The following is an 18397-nucleotide window of genomic DNA, read 5'->3' as shown; positions in this document are numbered from 1 at the left end:
TTATCACCTAAACCCAGGCCTCAATGTTAACCCTTCAAATCCCTTAGTGACACGAATTGCTGGACCATTCCTTACAGCACCATGAGGATGTGCTGCAGCACCAGTACTATTTATTACATGATTAAATCCAAATACAAAAATAGGTCCAAGGGAAGAAGAAGAGAGTCCCACTGGGGAGGGCAGCAGAACAGGGCTCCCCACAGCCTGGCAGGCCCTGAGCGAGTGTCCCCACTCTTGCGGGTGCTACGCCATCAATGTGTCCAGTGTCCTTCAGGCCCCGTTAGCTGAAGGTCGCCTGCTCTGCCTTAAGCACCTCCGTGCTGGGGGGCTGGGGGTCCCCATGGGCTGGAGGTATCTCATCCTGAGTCTTCGCAGCTTGCGTCTTAGTCAGCGTGGTGTAGATGCCCAGGGCCTGCAGGGAATGAAAGAGCCATCAAGGAGGAGAGGAGACAACGCGCCCTGCAGGGACTGGGAAGGTCTCTGGAGAAGGCCCTGTGGGGCAGCAAGAAGTGTCCTTGCTGTAGGGCTGTGGCAACTCTTGACAGGACACACATAGGGCTGGGACAGGGCAGGTCCCACAAGGCAGGCAGGGCCACAGTGGACTCTAAAGGGGCTGTGTTCGAGGTGCTGATGTTGCCGTGCTACACCGCAATATCAGACAGCCCCATGGAGGACTCCTGCCAGTGCACAGCGGTGCCTTCAGGAACTGACCCAAATCCCTGTTCAGCCCTATTTGTTCAGGGATGGACAGGGAAGAAGCAAACTTCCACCCCAGAGACAGTAAGAAAGTCAGCACTCACCTCATATTTTTGCCACCTTGTTTTGGCAGAGAAAAGGGTCCTGTCTCCTACAGCTGCAAGCTGGCTCAGGCCAGTTCCACAGCCAGGGGCTGCCACAACAGGGACCCTCCTGTTCCCACAGGATGCTGCAAAGCAGCTTCCCCAGTCCACACCTTCTATTTCACACCCACCCACCGGTCCAAATTCCTCCTCCTCTCCACATCTCTCCTCTCCTAGCATAACCACCTCCCCCACAGGGGCTGCGAGCTTCACCTCCCTCAGCCTCTGATGAGAGGCAGGGTCCCTCCTCCGACACTGACCTGTGCGACCATGTGGGTGATGTCACCGGTGTTGGCTGGCAGCAGGACCGTGTTGGAGTCTTTGGCAAGCTTGGAGAAGGCGCTCACGTACTGCTCGGCCACACAGAGAGAGGCAGCCGTGCTGCCATGCTGCGGAGAGACGGTCAAGGCTCATCAGGAAGGAGGCTGAGTCACGCACCACCAAGAGCTCAGCCGTGCCTGCATCCCCAGCCTGCCCCAGGTGTCAGCAAAACTCTTCACTAAGATGCCAGGGGGCATCTGCGAGAAAGCTGGGTGCCACCCCAGCTTCGGGATCATCTCCCCATGCTGGCACCAAAGCTTTGACTGCCCCAAGGAGCCCTCACTCACCTGCTGGGCCAGGGCAGCCACCAGGAGCTGAATGGCCTTGGCCTTGGCCCTGACCAGCATGGCATTGGCTTCTCCTGCAACAAAGTACAACAAAGCACATCAGAACTGCGACAACACGCTTGCAAGAAGTATATCAAGAAAATGTGGTGCATGCAAAGCCTCCTTTTCCCTAACAATAGCACTACGATTGTCCTGCAACACCTCTCCTGCTGCCCCAGGCTGTGGGGAAGCAACACCAGCTGCAGCACAGCCCAAGGGTCCCAGCAGGGAAGAATGAGAGCAGCTGAGGCAGCCTGGCTCACAGCAGTGCAATCTGCTCCCAGGGAGCATCACCCCTCAATACAGAGGGGTGCAGATCCCCTGGTGTTCAAGGCACGTTCTAGCCAAAGGTGCTACCAGCAGCTTTGTTGATTTGCTCAGCCTTCTTGGCTTCTGACGCCAGGATCTGGGCCTGCTTCTGCCCCTCAGCCACATTGATAGCAGATTCCCGCATCCCCTCTGACTCCAGCACTGTCGCACGCTTCCGTCGCTCTGCCTCCACCTGCAAACACAGGTCAGATGCCTGCCTGCCACAGCCACTCTGGGGGAATCCCACCCATGGGACAAGCGCAGCAAAGACACTTCTATGTCCCTACTGGGCAAGCAGAGCTTAGCAAAGGGTAAGAAGACAGCTACAAAACACTGAGTGATCCCCAGCGAGGGTTGGTTCTGCTTCCCAGATGCAGTTTGCTGCAGCAGTGAGCCCAAACCACAACACGCCATGCTGCCCTGGTCCCGGGCATACTGCTCACAATATGCCACGCTGACTCCATGTGGGGCACTCACTGTAACGCCACTGGGCACCACCAGCTCACAGAAACTGCTCCGAAGAGCACCCACCAGCCCGCACAACCCTCTTCAGTCTGGTCCACATCTAACAGGCCAGCCTGCTTCCCCTCCTCCCCTTCCATGCCTGCCCTAGGCTCTGGCATCCCGCTTTCTTCAAGGGGAGACCTTCAGCTCTGGGTTTTGCTTCCTGCAGAGCCCAGCAGGCCCCAAGGATTTTAAAGGGAGCTGGCAGAGCTTGCATGTACCAGGCAGGGGCCACCACTGCAGAAATAAGAATGGGGATTATTTACTCAATAGCTGTGTATTTGCAGCCAAAGTTCCAACAGGCTTCCCTCCCTGCAGGATGGCCCAGAGTGCTGCCACAGCTCTGGATGGAGAACAGCCATGCTTCATGGAAGAGGAAACTTCCCTCTCATTCCACATCGCCCACCCAGAGAGCTGAACCTGCATCTGCATAGATTCCTTCACACGGGGGGGCACGTGGATGTCCTTAATCTCGTAGCGCAGACACCAGATGCCCCAGCAGTCTGAGGCTTGGTTGATGGCATCCACTATGTTGGCATTGAGGGACTCACGCTCCTGGCAGGCACAAAAGAAACAGCAGAGAACAAAGGAGAGGTGCTTAGCGTAAGACAGTGACAGAAGGGAAACAGACATCTCATTCCATGGGCAAAGGTCAGCCAGAAAATCCCCAACTCCATGAGTGTAGGGCAGGGCAAGATGCTTTCCACATCTCTCAGAGGGGTCACCTTCTCCTAGAAAGGGCAGTGCCCAAAACTGAAATTGCTGATACAAGCATCTGGTCTACAACTGGATACAGAGATGTCCCAGGAACAAAAAGTGCTCCTGCTTCTGTCCAACAAATGCAGCACGAGGGTTACAGCCCCCCCGAACCAGGTCAGCCAGGACACTCATCACTGGGTGTAAGCAAAGAGTAGCTGACTTGAGAGACACAGTCACAGCAGCTGGGTTTGGACATTGGCCAAAAAGATCCAAAGCAAGACCCATCTCCAAAGATTCACAAACAGGTTGACTGAAACAGAATCCAGAAGCCATCTAAGCAAAGGGCATTTTAGTGCTATACATATCAGCCTGTCTGTACAGGCCCCGCAGGGTTTTGAGATGCTGCCAGATGTTGGCAGCGCTGGTATCCACCTCCCCTGCTCACCCGGAATACTCTGTCGAGGGAGAGTTTGCCAAGTTCAGATCTCATGGTGGTCTGGGCCAGTTGGGTCACAGCATATTCAGGATCCTCCACCCCGTAACTGGCCTGGGGAGCAAAAGCAAAAACAAGAGAGTCGGTGGCAGTGCTGAAAGGGACCCCGAAAGAGGTTGTACTGGGTCTGTCTGGGATGGAGTCACCTTTCCCTGCAGCAGCCCACACAGTGCTGTGCTCTGCACTCGTAGCTGGAACAGCACTGGTATCACTCCAGTGTTGTGTCTATTGCTGCATAGTACTGGCACAGCATCAGGACTCCCTCCAAGCCCCCAAGAGCCAGCAGGCTGGGGGTGGGCAAGTGATGGGGAGGGGACATCGCCAGGGCAGCTGACCTAAACCAACCAAAGGGATATTCCATAACACCTGATGTCACACTCAGCAGTAAAAGGTGGAAAAGGGGAAGGGGGGGGGCTCTCACGGTGGAAGCATCTGTCCTCCCGAACAATCGCTACGCGTACTGAGGCCCTGCTTCCCAGAATGTGGCCAAACATCGCTCATTGATGGAAATTAGAGAGTAACTGCTTTTCTCTCTCTGTGCTTCCGTGCGGCATTTGCTTTATTTTTTTTTTCTTTCCTTTTTTTTCCCCTTTCCCTTTTTCCTTTAGTTAAATCATCCTTATCTCAAACCTCGAGCTCTTTGTGTTGTATTTTCTCCCCCTTCCTCTTTGAGGAGGGGGAGTGAGAGAGCGGCCATGGTGGAACTCAGCTGCCCACCCGAGTAAAACCACCACAGAGGCAAGGTGAGGAAAGGTTGTACTAAGATGAAAAACCTGACACAGACACCCCTGTCAACCTCCTCCTCCAAGAGAGCAGTCCTGGGGAAGGGGATACTCAGCCCACCTGCTTGTGGAGCACAGTAAGCCCAACAGAGGCTGGAGCATGCATCTTAGAGAGAAGTGAGCTGAGAGAGGCTGGCCACAGCGGCCAGCTGGGTGAGGCTGCACACGCAGAGCCTCCAGGGTGCAGCCATGGATGCTGGAGGCTGGAAGCTGCAAGCTGCCTCGTGCCTCCAGGGTCAAGCTGGGCCTCAGTACAGCAGGGACGGTACCTTGTACGGGTCCATAACCCGCAGATAGAGCACTCCATCAATCTGCAGCGTGACATTATCTGCCAGGAAAAGAATGACACATCCTGTTTACTGAAACAGAAGAGAAAAGGCATGGCAGCCCCCCTTTCCCCTGACAGAATTAGCAGAGCTGGGCATGGTTGTCCCTCTCCTTCCCATTGTCAACAGTGTGGCATGGAGAGAGGGATCAGCTGAAATAGATCTCCTCATGTAAAACGCTTTGTAAAAAGGATCCCTACATTCTCTACAAAGTGTCTCCCTTTGACTTTTAAATACACCAGAAACCTCAGGTGTCAAAATCAAAACATTTCATGCTGTAGCTACCTTAACAGGTAAAAGATTTAAGAGGGGAAAAAAAAGAAACTTTATACTAGAATTATAACAGACAAGTCCACCAACCAGATCCAAAATCTTTGCATGTTATTTGCAAAAACACAGTGGAGATTTTTCCTGGTTCAACACATGAAAATTTCTCAAATATGAAAAATTGATTATTGCCTGCTGTATTCATCATGGCAAGAGGTGCAGCAGCCCAGAGGGGCACACGGGACCTCCTGGTTTTGCTGGTCATAGTGTCATGGGTATGGGCAAGTCTGGGTCCACAGACATTTCTTCTCAGAAAGGCATTGGAACGGGTTGCCCAGGGAGGTGGTGGAGTCACCGTCCCTGGGGGTGTTCAAGGAAAGGTTGTACATGGTGCTTAGGGACAGGGTTTAGTGGGTGACATTGGGGGTAGGGGGATGGTTGGACCAGATGATCTTGGAGGTCTTTTCCAATCTTGATTCTGTGATTCTAGGAGCCTGGGACATTTCCTCTCATCCCCGCACTGTCCCTTGTTCACTGCAGATGCAGGGGATGGGAAGGGGCAGGAGACAGAAACTTCTCCTTACCTAGGGTGACAGCTGACTGCTCTGGGACATTAATGACAATTTCTTTGAGACTCTGCACATAACGAATCCGATCCAGCAAAGGGATGAGGAAATTCAAACCCTGTGAAAAAGGTGGGATTAGACAGTTGAGCCCTGAAGCCAGGCAGAGGTTTTCCCACCCAGGGAGCTCAGACAACCTAGAGAGAGATGTGCAAACAAAGCCCAAGTACGCTACATGCTGCAGATGCTTCAGGTAGAGCAAACATGCTTCACACATGTGGGGAGCTTAGGTTTTTCACTGTTTTTAACACACAATTTTAAAGGAAATTAGTCTACAGGCACCTAAAAGAATCACAGTCTGCCAGAATAAGCACAGGTACTCTGACCATCCTCTGAATCCTCTTGCAAAGCATGCGTCTCGCCGCAGCTACAGGAACCTGCCAGACCCAGAAGGGCAGAAAAGCAGCTCCTTACGGGCTCAAGGATCCGGTGGAACTTGCCCATCCTCTCCACCACCCAAGCCTCCTGCTGCGGCACGAAGAGCACCCCGATGTTGACGGGCAGGCCGGAGTTCAGCCGCTGCGGTGCCAGGGCCAGCCGTGCTGAACACTTCAGCTGCTGGGCACGCTGCGGGACGGAGAGGCACGAGATAGAGCCCAGCGGCGGGCAGGCAGCCCCTTGCCAGCGACCACTCCTCCTCCTCCTCCTCCACCCTGGCTCTGGAGCTATCCCCCAGCCCCTTCCCTCACATCCCACCTGCGGTGGGGGACCACAAACCCACCCCGGGACCCTCACGAGCCACTCGGCGCCCCCCAGCTCCGTTACCCCGGGGTTCTCCCCACACACCGCCCCCCGACCCCTCAGCGGTGCCCGGCCCCGGCCCCGGCCCCACCCGCAGCAGCCTGGGCCCTACCCGGGCCAGCATCGCTTCCCCCAGCGATGCCGTCCCCGCTCCCGTCCCGTTGCTGTTCCCCGCCCACCGCCCCGGAACCTCCCCGGGCAGCGCCGCCTCTTCCGGAGCCCTCTCGTTGCTTCCCAGCCCGTCGCGGCGGCCGCTGCCCTTGGTTCCCCTTCGTGTCCCTCCCTCATTCCCTCAGGGCGTTGGGGGGCCGGGCTCGATCTCCAAACGTTTATTAAATAAAACCCAACACAGAAGTACCGGTGTGGCGCTCTGGGAGGGGGCCAGCTCGCTGCTGAGGCGGCCCCCTTCCCTCTCCCCCCCACCCCAATCCTATTCCCCCCCACACACAGCGACCTGCAGGGCTCCCTTGCTCCAGGATGGCCTAGGCCTGGCCCCCTTCCTCCGTCATTCCCCGGCTGGTGGCTGCTGAAGCCACAGGGGTGAGGGGATTCACCCCTCGCACACACACGATGTTTTGGCCACCATCGAGATGGCACCCAGCAGGTCTCAGCCTCTCCCCGGGCTTTTAACAGAGCCCCCCCAGCTGACCCAACTCAGTCACCGGCTCCTTCCACGGGGGGACACGGCCACCCTTGCTGTCCCCTAGCAGCCCCATGGGGCTGGGGGGTGCAGCCCCTGCTGTTTGGGGCCTCATCCGGCACCTGTGGGGGAAGAGCAGCGCCTCTGCTCCTCTGCCCCCCCAGCAACAATAAATACTAATACAAACTTTCCACGCTTTTGGCTCGTGCCCCAGGGACAGGCACAGGCAGCCTCCCCCCTCGCCTCCAGCCATGCCTCCCAGCTCGGAGCAACACTGGCAAAAGCCTTGGGCATGGCCTTGGGGCGCCAGGGCTGCCCCTGTCCCTCCTCATGAAGCCCCCTCGGTGATGGCGGGGGACACGGCCACGACATCGGGGCAGGTGAGGAGGGTGATACTTCGAGGTGGCGGCGCTTCATCTCCTTTACTCATCTCTCCCCGAAGCACCGGGCTGGGAGCTCCCCAGCAGCCCCGGGGCAAGGGAGAAGGTCAGGCCCAGGGCGAGTAGCAGGGGTTCCTTGGCATCTCCGTGAAAGATTTCAGTTCATAGGGGATCCCCGAGTCGACCTCAATCGACTTGCGGGAGAAAAGCAGCTGGATGTCATCGCGAAGGTAGATCTTCCCCGACTTGGAGCTGTGAAACCTGGGAGGAGACTAGTGATAGGACTAGAGGGAATGGCCTCAAGTTGCACCAGGGGAGGTTCAGGTTGGAAATGAGGAGACATTTCTTCTCAGAAAGAGCAGTCAGGCATTGGGACGGGTTGCCTGGGGAGGTGGTGGAGTCACCGTCCCTGGGGGTGTTCAAGGAAAGGTTGGTCGTGGTGCTTAGGGACATGGTTTAGTGGGTGACATTGCTGGTAGGGTGATGGTTGGACCAGATGATCTTGGAGGTCTTTTCCAACCTTAATGATTCTGTGGAGGAGCCTCAGACTTGCAAGCAAGGGCAGCACAACCTCATCTGGAGTTGGGAACACAACTCCCTCCCCTCCTGTGGCCCCTGGTCAAAGCGGCCGTGCTCTGGTTGCCTTCAGAGGGACAGAGGTGGCTGTCATGGGGCAGGACTACAGCTCCCTGCAGCCCTTTTAGTGCAAATAACAGCTAGTCCCTGCTCCTCCCCAAGGCTATGGGGTCAAGCTACCACCCCACACACTAGCAGAGGGGGCTGCAGGTTTGAGGGAAGCAGGGACATAGGGAGAGGGGTCTGGGAACCCAGGACAGGTCTCCATCCCACCCCATATGCCCTACCTCAGGTGCATCAGGTAGCAGAGGACCCTGCGGGGCGGGCTGGTGCCCGGTGGCTCACTGGGGGCCACGGTGGCCCCTTCCTCCTCCTCCACGGGCACCAGGAAGATGCGGTGGCGTAGGAAGGTCATGTGGTTGGCCGGCATATCCTGGAAGTCGTACGTCACCAAGAACATCTTCACCACGGTCTTGTTAGGGTTAAATAAGGTCTGGGGGTAGAGGATGGGTGGGGGGGGGTCAGATCGGGAAGGGCCCAGGAACAGGTCGATAGGACAGGGCTGGGGCATCTGGAGGCAACAACAGAGGACTCAAGGGACCAGAAGAGTCGTCCTTGCCCCACACCAGCCCCAAGGGGCTTTGCCTGAGGCTTGGCTCTTGCCCTGTCCATGTCCCTCACAGAAGAGCCAGCACAGGTCACTGAGCTGGCCCACAGCTAAGTCCTCTCCACCCACCTCCACTCCCATGTTCCCATCCCATCCCCACTGCACATACACACCCCACCAGCCTCATCCTTCCCCACATCTCCTGTCCTGCTGTCTTCCTGCCAGCACACTGGGGGTCCTGTGCTCCCTCCACTATGCTTTCTTGGTGGCCATGCTACTCCTCTGCACAAAGATTTCTGGCTGCTGCCCCAGCTAAGCAGCACAATAGCAGAAACGCTGTGGATGCCCCATCCCTGGCAGTGCTCAAGGCCAGGCTGGATGGGGCTTTGAGCAACCTGGGCTGGTGGGAGGTGTCCTGCCCATGGCGGGGGAGTGGGACTGGGTGAGCTTTAAGGTCACTTCCAACCCAAACCATTCTGTGATTCTGTGATAACGGAGTATCTCCACCCCAGGAAGCAACAGGAGCCCAACTACCACTCACCACTTGGATGGTTCCAGCTTTGGGGACACTGTAACCCTTCTTTCCCAAGGCCTCCAAGTCAATCACTCCCTGGGACAAAACAAACAGCACGTGAGAGAGAGAGAGAGAGAGAGAAAGCCCATGGAGAGCCCAGCTAGGATGCAACATGGGGCCAAGACTCCACTTTTTCTTTGCTTTGCAGGTTAAGTGTTGCTCCTGAGATAGCTGGTGGTCTCCTCAGATGTGTGGCTGCTTGAGCCAAGCTCTCCAGAGAAGAGCAGCCCCTGAGGATGTGCAGTGTCTGGACACAGTCCCCGCTCACCTCCCCCACTGGCCCAGCCCGTGTGTACGTACCAGGAAAGGTGAGGGCGCGCTGTGTTCAGAGATGTCAAAGTAGGTGACGTCCACAGGCAGAGTGGCATGCTGGGGGCAGTAGGAGCCGCTGGCACCAATCTCTGCTGTGAATCCCTCGATGCGTCCTGACGGTGCAAAGCACCCTTTCAGGATGGACTCCTGAAAGAGGAGGGAAGTGTTAGGGACTGGGGACTGCCCGCAAGGGACCCTGGCTGCTTTTTCAGAGACAGATCCCATCCAGCCATAGGTGGCCTGAAACCAGCCATCTGGCGCAGAGAAGAACCTGCTGGTTGAGCTGTCCTGGTGGTGAGCAGCTGCCATGTCACATAGCCAACGTGCATGAGACCCTTAGGGACAGGCAACCCAGCCCCATGCCAACTGCCATAGAAAGCAGCCGGCTCCCGTTGGGCTCAGCCTCTCCCAGCCCGATGCCAGCCTAGCCCGAGCCCTCCAGACCCACCTCCCTCCCCGGCAGGCCATCACTGTGTGGATGCTGTTACCTCAAAGTTGCCCAGCAGAGCATGGCTGATGGTGGTGGTGGCCCAGGGTGCTGCAGAGGACCGGGTTCCCCTCCGGAGGCTGCTCCGGAGATGTCGCCTTGAGAGAGGAGAACAAGAATCAGTGTGGGACCGGAGAGCACAGCCTTGGGTTGTCCATCTCCCTGGGGGTGCAGAACCTTCTCCTCTGATGGAGATGGAGACGTCCCTCCCTCCACCCCTTTCCCTGGTAGAAGATGAACCCATTTTTCAAACCCCAGAAGCAGCCTCCCTCCACCCCACAGCCCGGAGTCTTGTGGAGGGGAGATGCCCACCAACCCAACCCAACCTGACCCAACTGCCCCAGCAGGCTGTAGGGTGCTGGGATCGCTGTGCACCCCAGATCCTGCTGCGAGGCAGGAGCTGCTGGGACACTCACGATTTGAGGCGCAGCCCGCTCTTCAGCCTCCTCCCAACCGCAGTGCAGTCTGCAGAGCTCTGGAAGGGACATGAAACCGAGGAACGTGTTAGGGCACCAAATGGGGACCGTGCACCACCTCTTGCCCTGTCCCACATCCCTGCTGGGATGGCATGGGGGGCAGCGTGAAGCATGGAGAGGACACAGAGCTGCCAAAACCCAGACCTGGCTGCAAGGGCAGGTCTTTACCCTCCCAAAGTGGCTCTGCTGAGGAAGGTGGTGACGAAACCCAAGACAAGGGTGCAGCACGCAGCCTCCCACCCCGTAAACCACATCTAAGAAATGGTGACACGTACGACAAAGCTCCCTGGCCAGTCTGGGAAAAGTCCCATCCCCAGGCAATTCATGCAAAGTCTGGGCAAAGGGTCGGGCTGCCCACAGCCAGGATCCTACAGTTGTAGGGTGGAGGATTAAACACAGGGCCTCAGAATCACAGAAGCACAGAATCGTCTAGGTTGGAAGAGACCTCCAAGATCACCCAGTCCAACCTCTGACCTAACACTAACAAGTTCTCCACTAAACCATATCACTAAGCTCTACATCTAAACGTCTCTTAAAGACCTCCAGGGATGGTGACTCAACCACTTCCCTGGGCAGCCCATTCCAATGCCTAACAACCCTTTCAGTAAAGAAGTTCTTCCTAATATCCAACCTAAACCTCCCCTGGCACAACTTTAGCCCATTCCCCCTCGTCCTGTCACCAGGCACGTGGGAGAATAGACCAATCCCCACCTCTCTACAGCCTCCTTTAAGGTACCTATAGAGAGCGATGAGGTCTCCCCTGAGCCTCCTCTTCTCCAGGCTAAACAACCCCAGCTCCCTCAGCCGCTCCTCGCAAGACTTGTTCTCCAGACCCCACACCAGCTTTGTTGCCCTTCTCTGGACTCTCTCGAGCACCTCCATGTCCTTCTTGTAGCAAGGGGCCCAAAACTGAACACAGTACTCAAGGTGCGGCCTCACCAGAGCCGAGTACAGGGGGACAATCACTTCCCTAGACCTGCTGGCCACACTGTTTCTTATACAAGCCAGGATGCTGTTGGCCTTCTTGGCCACCTGAGCACACTGCTGGCTCATATTCAGCCGGCTATCAACCAATACTCCCAGGTCCTTCTCGGCCAGGCAGCTTTCCAACCACTCATCTCCCAGCCTGTAGCTCTGCTTGGGGTTGTTGCGCCCCAAGTGCAGGACCCGGCACTTGGCCTTGTTGAACTTCATACAGTTGGCCTCAGCCCATCGGTCCAGCCTATCCAGATCCTCCTGCAGAGCCTTCCTACCCTCGAGCAGATAGACACACGCACCTAACTTGGTGTCATCTGCAAACTTACTGAGGGTGCACTCGATCCCCTCATCCAGATCATTGATAAAGATGTTAAAGAGAACTGGCCCCAGCACTGAGCCCTGGGGGACTCCACTAGTGACCGGCCTCCAACTGGATTTGACTCCATTCACCACAACTCTTTGGGCCCAGCCATCCAGCCAGTTTTTAACCCTACAAAGCGTACGCCAGTCCAAGCCATGAGCAGCCAGTTTCTTCAGGAGAATGTTGTGGGAAACAGTGTCAAAAGCCTTACTGAAGTCAAGGTAGACCACATCCACAGCCTTCCCCTCATCCACCAAGCGCATCACTTGGTCATAGAAGGAGATCAGGTTCGTCAAGCAGGACCTACCTTTCATAAACCCATGCTGACTGGGCCTGATCGCCTGGTTGCCCTGCAAGTGCCGCGTGATGACACTCAAGACAATCTGCTCCATGAGCTTCCCTGGCACTGAGGTCAAACTAACAGGCCTATAGTTCCCCGGGTCTACCCTCCAGCCCTTCTTGTAGATGGGAGTCACATTTGCTAGCCGCCAGTCGACTGGGACCTCCCCTGATAGCCAGGACTGCCGATAAATGATGGAAAGCGGCTTGGCCAGCTCCTCCGACAGTTCCCTCAGTACCCTTGGGTGGATCCCATCCGGCCCCATCGACTTGCGTACATCCAAGTGCTGTAGCAGGTCGCCAACCATTTCCTCGTGGATAGTGAGGGCCACATCCTGCTCCCCATCCCCTTCCACCAGCTCAGGGTACCAGGTATCCAGAGAACAACTGGTCTTGCTGCTAAAGACTGAGGCAAAGAAGGCATTGAGTACCTCAGCCTTTTCCTCATCTTTTGTAACTAAGTTTCCCCCCGCATCCAGTAAAGGATGGAGATTCTCCTTAGTCCTCCTTTTTGTGTTGATGTATTTGTAAAAACTTTTTTTGTTATCTTTAACGGCAGTAGCCAGATTGAGCTCCAGATGAACTTTGGCCTTTCTAATTTTGTCCCTGCACAGCCTCGCAACATCCTTATAGTCCTCCTGAGTAGCCCGCCCTCTTTTCCAAAGATTATAAACCCTCTTTTTTCTCCTAAGCTCGAGCCACAACTCTCTGTTCAGCCAGGCCGGTCTTCTTCCATGCCGGCTCGTCTTTGGGCACGTGGGGACAGACCGCTCCTGAGCCATTAAGATTTCCTTCTTGAAGAGTGCCCAGCCTTCCTGGACTCCTTTGCCCTTCAGAACCTCCTCCCAAGGGACTCTGCCAACCAGTGTCCTGAACAGCTCAAAGTCAGCCCTCCGGAAGTCCAAGACAGCAGTTTTACTGGTCCCCTTCCTGACTTCGCCAAGAATAGAGAACTCTACCATTTCGTGGTCACTCTGCCCAAGACAGCTTTCGACCACCACATCTCCCACCAGTCCGTCACTGTTTGTGAACAGAAGGTCTAGCGGGGCACCTCCCCTGGTAGGCTCAACTGCTGTCTCCTTTTAAAAGTGCCCCCTTTTCAGGGGTTTTCCTTTCTGGAAGCCACACAAAGGGCAGCACAACACAAAGGGGTGATGGAGCTAGCTGGCATGACTGGGCTGGAAAAGCAAGGGAAGCTGCTGGAGGACCTCACTCTGTAAGGGCAGTGCTGGGGGCAGCCAGGCTGGGGGACAGTCACCAAGAAGGGCACGTGGACAGGGATGGAGCTGTGTCCCACGTACAGTGCATCCTGGCTTTGAGCAGCAACAAGCCAGGGTGCCTCTGCTTTTGTAGGGCCGGTGGCAGGCTACAGATCACATGTCCCAGGGCTGGCCACTATCCACTGCACTGTGGCACTGGGACAGGACACGGTGCCATGCCACTGTGGGCCATGTGCCCAAGAGGGACAGCTCTGGGTGTCTCCAAGCTGTTCCCCACTTCTTCCTACCCCCCCAGCAACGCTCACCTTGGCTGCAGGGAGCAAGTGGTTCCAGAAAGGGGCCCCCTTGGTGTCTGTGCTGCGGCAGGCTGTGGGCACTAGGTGGCACGGCAGGGTCTTCTTCTTCCTCGCCGGTGGGGACAGGCTCTCGTCCTCGGAGCAGGAGTCGGCCACAACTTCACCAGTGGGCAGCAGCTTCCTTTTGGCCTGGCAGCTGCTGCCGCTGACCCAGCTACTCCCACAAGGCGTCTTCTCCAGGGAGCTCAGGCTGCCAGGCTCGGGGCTGAGCACTGTCTGTGGAGCCGGGGGCTCCTTGCACCCATTGGCCGCCACTGGCCATTCCTCTCCTCTGCAAGCCCTGCTGCTCTGAGCAGGGCTGCTCCCTGGCTTTTCTCTCCTCCCACCAGAGTCCAGCTGGGACGTTTGTGCAATATTGTGCAAATGATAGTCAAGTAGTTTGTGGCCACTCACCCGCTCCCCGTTCTCCCTGCAGTCCGCGGGCTGATCCCCCAGCGGGTTGGGGCAACCATCTCTCATGTGCAAAGTACTGCAAGCAATGTGCTGAGGCCGGGAGGAGGAGGCATCCTGCAGCTTGTCCTCTCTGCTGGCCTTAGGGCTGTGGCTAGAGCTGCCCTCGCACTGGTGCTCCACCACCCGCAGCCCGCTATGAGAGAAGTGCTGGGCAGAGCCACACAGGGACAGCTTCTCCACCAGCAGACCATCCTTGAAGGTATCATCATCCTCCAGGGCAGCCTGCCTGGGGCCCCTGTCACACTTGCCATCCACCCCCCCGCCACCCCAGTGAGTTCGTTTGGGATCCCGCACCCCCTCTGGAGTTCGCTGCTTGGGGTAGCCCCTCTTGACAGCCGGCTGGCTGCCTGCCCGCTGCTCTGTGCTCTCAGAGGAGCTGGAGAGATGGGAGAAGATGGAGACCTGGTAAACCTTCTGGCGCTTGATCTCCGTCTCATTGTAGCCCATGAGGATGCCGTGGTGGGTGCAGCACTGCGAGGAAGGCTCCAAGGCCACCTCTCTGCTGGGTTGGGGCAGGCCGGAGTCTGTGTTGGGCTCCGGGGGCAGGGACGTCTCTGCATGGATGTGCCGCATGGAGCCTCACTTGGCTGGGCCCCACGTGGAGCTGGAGCCAGGACAGCCCATGCAGCAGCAGGAGGGGGACAGTAAAGTGCCACAGGTGATGGTGGGAGGGCAGGTGCAGGAACTGGACCCCCTCACTCAGGACGTCCGAGTGAGCCCCCCGTTATGGGGTGCACTGCAGCGCAGCATCTGGAAAGAGAGGGGAGAGAGGTCAGCCGGGATCAGGGTCCTCGTCCTGCCTTCTGGACCTGCTGGGAGATGGGCAGCCCTGCTTGGACCTCCCTCCCCAGGGATGGGAAGAGGAATCAGCCTGGCATGGCTTCTGCAGACAACCCCATGGCATCACCCACTTGCAGGATCAGCACTTCCCTCCTGGCCTGGGCACAGAGAGGAGTCTCCAGCTGGGCTGGAGGCTACGGAGGACAAGTCTGTACAGGCAAGGAGAAGGGGGCCTGCCCTCTGCCAGGGACCTGATGTGCTTGTGCTGCTCTAGAGCACAGGAGTCAGGCAGGTCAGACCAGTCCCAGGGGCTCTGGACTGTAATCACCCCTCTGGGCAACAGCAACTAGATCTCCGAGCACTTGCCAAAGAAACCAGCCCCAGCCGCATGCGCTAAAGGAGGCAGGGTTGGCTTCGAGGCTACCAGCCCCACAGTGGGCATGGAACCTGTCTATGCAACCTGGGGGAACCTGAATTATTGTCACAGTTAGCTCTGCCAGCTTGGACCAGAGTCCTGAAACAACTGGATGGCACCAGGGGCTGCAGAGCCCACCACGGGTGCCTGCACCACCCATACCACCCATCCCTGCCTGCCTCGAGGACTCAACCTCCTTCATGCTACACAAGGCCTCTATTTCCATTTTCAGCCCAGTTTCAGAGTTGTGAGAATCCTGGCTATGAGCTGTCTGGCACAATAAACCCTAAAATGTCTGCAAGAGGCGAGGAGATGGGATGTCTACAGAAAATTCACTGGCCCACCGAGGAGCTCCAGAGCCTGATAAACAGCCCACGCCTGGCAGCTCTGCCCTTTGCCTGTCCCGGCAGCTCTCTCTAATCCTGTGGAACAAAGGCTCAGGGGCAGGCATGCAACAGGGGAAGCAGTTCTCCAAGCAGGTCAAGGTCATCTGGAGACTGAGGCCATGAGTGGTATTTTGATCCCCGCTACGATGGGGATGAGAAGGTGCCCGGTCAGGGTAGTTGAGGTCAGGGACTTCGAGAGAAGCAAAAGGTGTCACCATGCACCAGTACGTGCTGGAGGCCAACTGGCTGAAGAGCAGCTTTGCTGAAAAGGCCCTGAGAGTCCTGGTGGACACCAATTTGACCACAAGGGAATGGTGTGGCCTTGCGACAAAGAAGACTAATGCTATCCTGGGTTGCATTCTGAGGAACAGTGCCAGCAGGTCAATGGAGGTGATCCTTCCCCACTGCTCAGAACTGGTGAGGCCACACCTGAGAGGGTCCAGCAAAGGGCCACTAAGATGATTGTCCTGATTTTGGCTAGGATAGAGTTAATTTTCCTCCTAGTAGCTGGCAGGGTGCTGTGTTTTGGATTAGAATGAGAAGAGCGCTGATAACATGCTGATGTTTTAATTGTTGTAGAGCAGTGCTTACACCAAGCCAAGGACTTTTCAGCTTCTCGCTCTGTCCTGCTAGCGAGCAGGCTAGGGATGCAGCAGGAGCTGGGAGGGGACAGACCCAGGACAGCTGACCCAAACTGGCCAAAGGGGTATTCCATACCATCTGACGTCATGCTGAACAATATATAGGGGTGGCTAGCCGGGGGGGAGGGGTGGCCGGCTGCTCGGGGATAGGCTGGGCATCGGTCAACAGGTGGTGAGCAATTGCATTGTGCATCACTTGTTTGTACACATTATTACTAGTAGTACTATTATCATTATTATTATTATTTTCCTTTCTTTTCTGTCCTAATAAACTGTCTTTATCTCAACCCACAGGCTTTCATTTCTTTCTAATTCTCTCCCCCATCCCAGAGAGGGAGGGGGGAGGGTGAGTGAACGGCTGTGTGGTGCTTAGCTGCCGGCTGGGTTAAACCACAACAATGATTAAGAGACTGGAGCATCTCTCCTATGAAAAAGGCTGAGAGCTGGGATTGTTCAGCCTGGAGGGGAGAAGGCTAAGCCACCTGGATGTGATCCTGGGCACCCTGCTCTGGGTGTCCCTGCTTGGGCAGGGGTTGGACCAGATGGACCTAGGGGGTCCCTTCCAACCTCATCCCCTCTCTGAGGCTGTGTAACCCCCATGCTGCAGCCTGCCCTGGCTGCCCCCAAACTCACCCCTCTGCAGCAGAAAACCACTGCACTCCCGATCAACCTCCCCGTCCCGCCACGGGCTGTCGTTGGCACAGCTAGCTGAAGACACCTGCCAGCCAGGCACCCCTCAGAAGCGGCGTGGCTGCCGTGGAATGGCTCCCACCATCACAGTGTGCCTCCGAACCTCTGCGCCGTCCTCTCCAGCTCTTCAGTCCTCTTCCAGCTCTTCAGCAGCTCTGAGGGAAAGAAAGGGGGAGATGCAGGGCTGGCAAGATTCAGAGGCTCACCAAGAGCAGGGCAGGAGGGTAGAATCACAGACTGGTTTGGGTTGGAAGGGACCTTAAAGATCACCCCGTTCCAACCCCCCTGCCATGGGCAGGAACACCTCCCACTAGACCAGGTTGCCCAAAGCCTGGTGCTGCCTGCCCACAGGGTCACACAGGCAGAGAAGGCAGTACTGAAGCTCAGCCTCTCTGTACTGGGTCGGGCTGGGATGTTAACTTTCCCTGCAGCAGCCCATACAGTGCTGTGCTCTGCACTTGTAGCTAAAACAGCAGTGGTATCACACCAGTGTTGTGTCTGCTGCTGAGCAGTGCTGGCACAGCATCAGGACTCTCTCTAACCCCCCTACGGGTGGGCAAAGATGTGAGAAAAGAAACATCACCAGGACAGCTGACCTAAACCGACCAAAGGGATATTCCATACCATATGATGTCACACTCAGCACTAAAAGGTGGAAAAAGGAAGAAGAGGGGAGGGGTGGGCTCTCGTTGCGAAAACGTCTGTCCTCCTCCCGAACACCGGCTACATGCGTTGAGGCCCTGCTTCAAGGACGTGGTCAAGCATCGCTCATTTGTGGGAAGTAGAGAGTAATTTCTTTCCTCTGCACTTCCACATAGCCTTCACTTGTTTTGTTTAGTTTTCCCTTTCCCCCTCCCTTTTCCCCTTTCCTTTTTTTCCCCTTTAGTTAAATTGTTTAGTTAAATTGTTTAATTAATAATAATCTTTCCTTAATATTTTTTTTCCTTCTCTTTAATTAAATCATCCTTATCTCAACCCGTGAGTTGTTCTTTCCTTTACTTCTTCCCCTCCTCATCTAAGGAGGGGGAGTGAGAGAGCGGTTGTGGTGTTCAGCTGCCTAGCACGGTAAAACCACCACAGTCCTTTTTGGAGCCCAACGTGGGGCTCGAAGGGTTGAGATAACAGTAGAATTGATTAAAACGCTTACAACTAACACACGTACTTGCTAGTCACCATGTTCAGTGTCCTGTTAATATTGGCTTGTTTGATCATGTGTCATGCAATCCGTGTCATGTTCTCCTTTCTCCTCTATATCCGATCCGAGAATGTGCTACAATCTGTGTTCGTTTTATTTAATTCGCTGTGCTGCCAAGCACTGGCCTTGAGTTTAATCTGGCATTCAGGCTCTGCACTGTTATCACTTGGGTCTCATGGAAACTGTCTTTTAGAGAATATTCAGAATTACACTGCCTTCCTTTCCTCATCTGGAAGTCAGTTTATGAACTCCTCCTCCTTCTTTCACAGTGGGCTAATTACAACAGTTTCTGAGTATTTTG

The 18397-nt window shown here is 56.0% G+C and overlaps 2 protein-coding genes across 2 annotated transcripts in view; both read right to left on the bottom strand.

The window, feature by feature from the left end:
* Positions 1 to 93: 93 nt before the first annotated feature.
* On the bottom strand, positions 94 to 6421 carry LOC121062996 (stomatin-like protein 2, mitochondrial). The gene is made up of 10 exons (XM_040543313.1): positions 6322 to 6421; positions 5904 to 6056; positions 5451 to 5550; positions 4543 to 4601; positions 3444 to 3545; positions 2720 to 2854; positions 1844 to 1988; positions 1448 to 1521; positions 1100 to 1228; positions 94 to 412 (listed from the first exon to the last, which is right to left on the bottom strand). Exons 1-10 carry the CDS (start codon positions 6352 to 6354, stop codon positions 281 to 283), a joined length of 1062 nt encoding a protein of 353 aa, XP_040399247.1. The 5' UTR covers positions 6355 to 6421; the 3' UTR covers positions 94 to 280.
* A 59-nt stretch (positions 6422 to 6480) lies between these two features.
* LOC121063000 (protein FAM214B-like) overlaps positions 6481 to 18397 on the bottom strand; it is a 64236-nt gene continuing 52319 nt past the window's right edge. Inside the window, exons 5-12 of the mRNA XM_040543317.1 lie at positions 16984 to 17056; positions 13486 to 14739; positions 10223 to 10281; positions 9808 to 9904; positions 9308 to 9466; positions 8975 to 9043; positions 8114 to 8319; positions 6481 to 7511 (exon numbers count right to left, since the gene is read on the bottom strand). Of these exons, the coding sequence (XP_040399251.1) occupies positions 7358 to 7511; positions 8114 to 8319; positions 8975 to 9043; positions 9308 to 9466; positions 9808 to 9904; positions 10223 to 10281; positions 13486 to 14562 (1821 nt within the window). The 5' untranslated portion in view covers positions 14563 to 14739; positions 16984 to 17056 and the 3' untranslated portion in view covers positions 6481 to 7357. The remainder of the gene's footprint in view (positions 7512 to 8113; positions 8320 to 8974; positions 9044 to 9307; positions 9467 to 9807; positions 9905 to 10222; positions 10282 to 13485; positions 14740 to 16983; positions 17057 to 18397) is intronic.

This window comes from Cygnus olor (assembly GCF_009769625.2).
Source record: "Cygnus olor isolate bCygOlo1 chromosome W unlocalized genomic scaffold, bCygOlo1.pri.v2 SUPER_W6, whole genome shotgun sequence".
Classification (NCBI taxonomy): domain Eukaryota; kingdom Metazoa; phylum Chordata; class Aves; order Anseriformes; family Anatidae; genus Cygnus; species Cygnus olor.
This window is presented reverse-complemented; position numbering and strand designations above follow the sequence as displayed.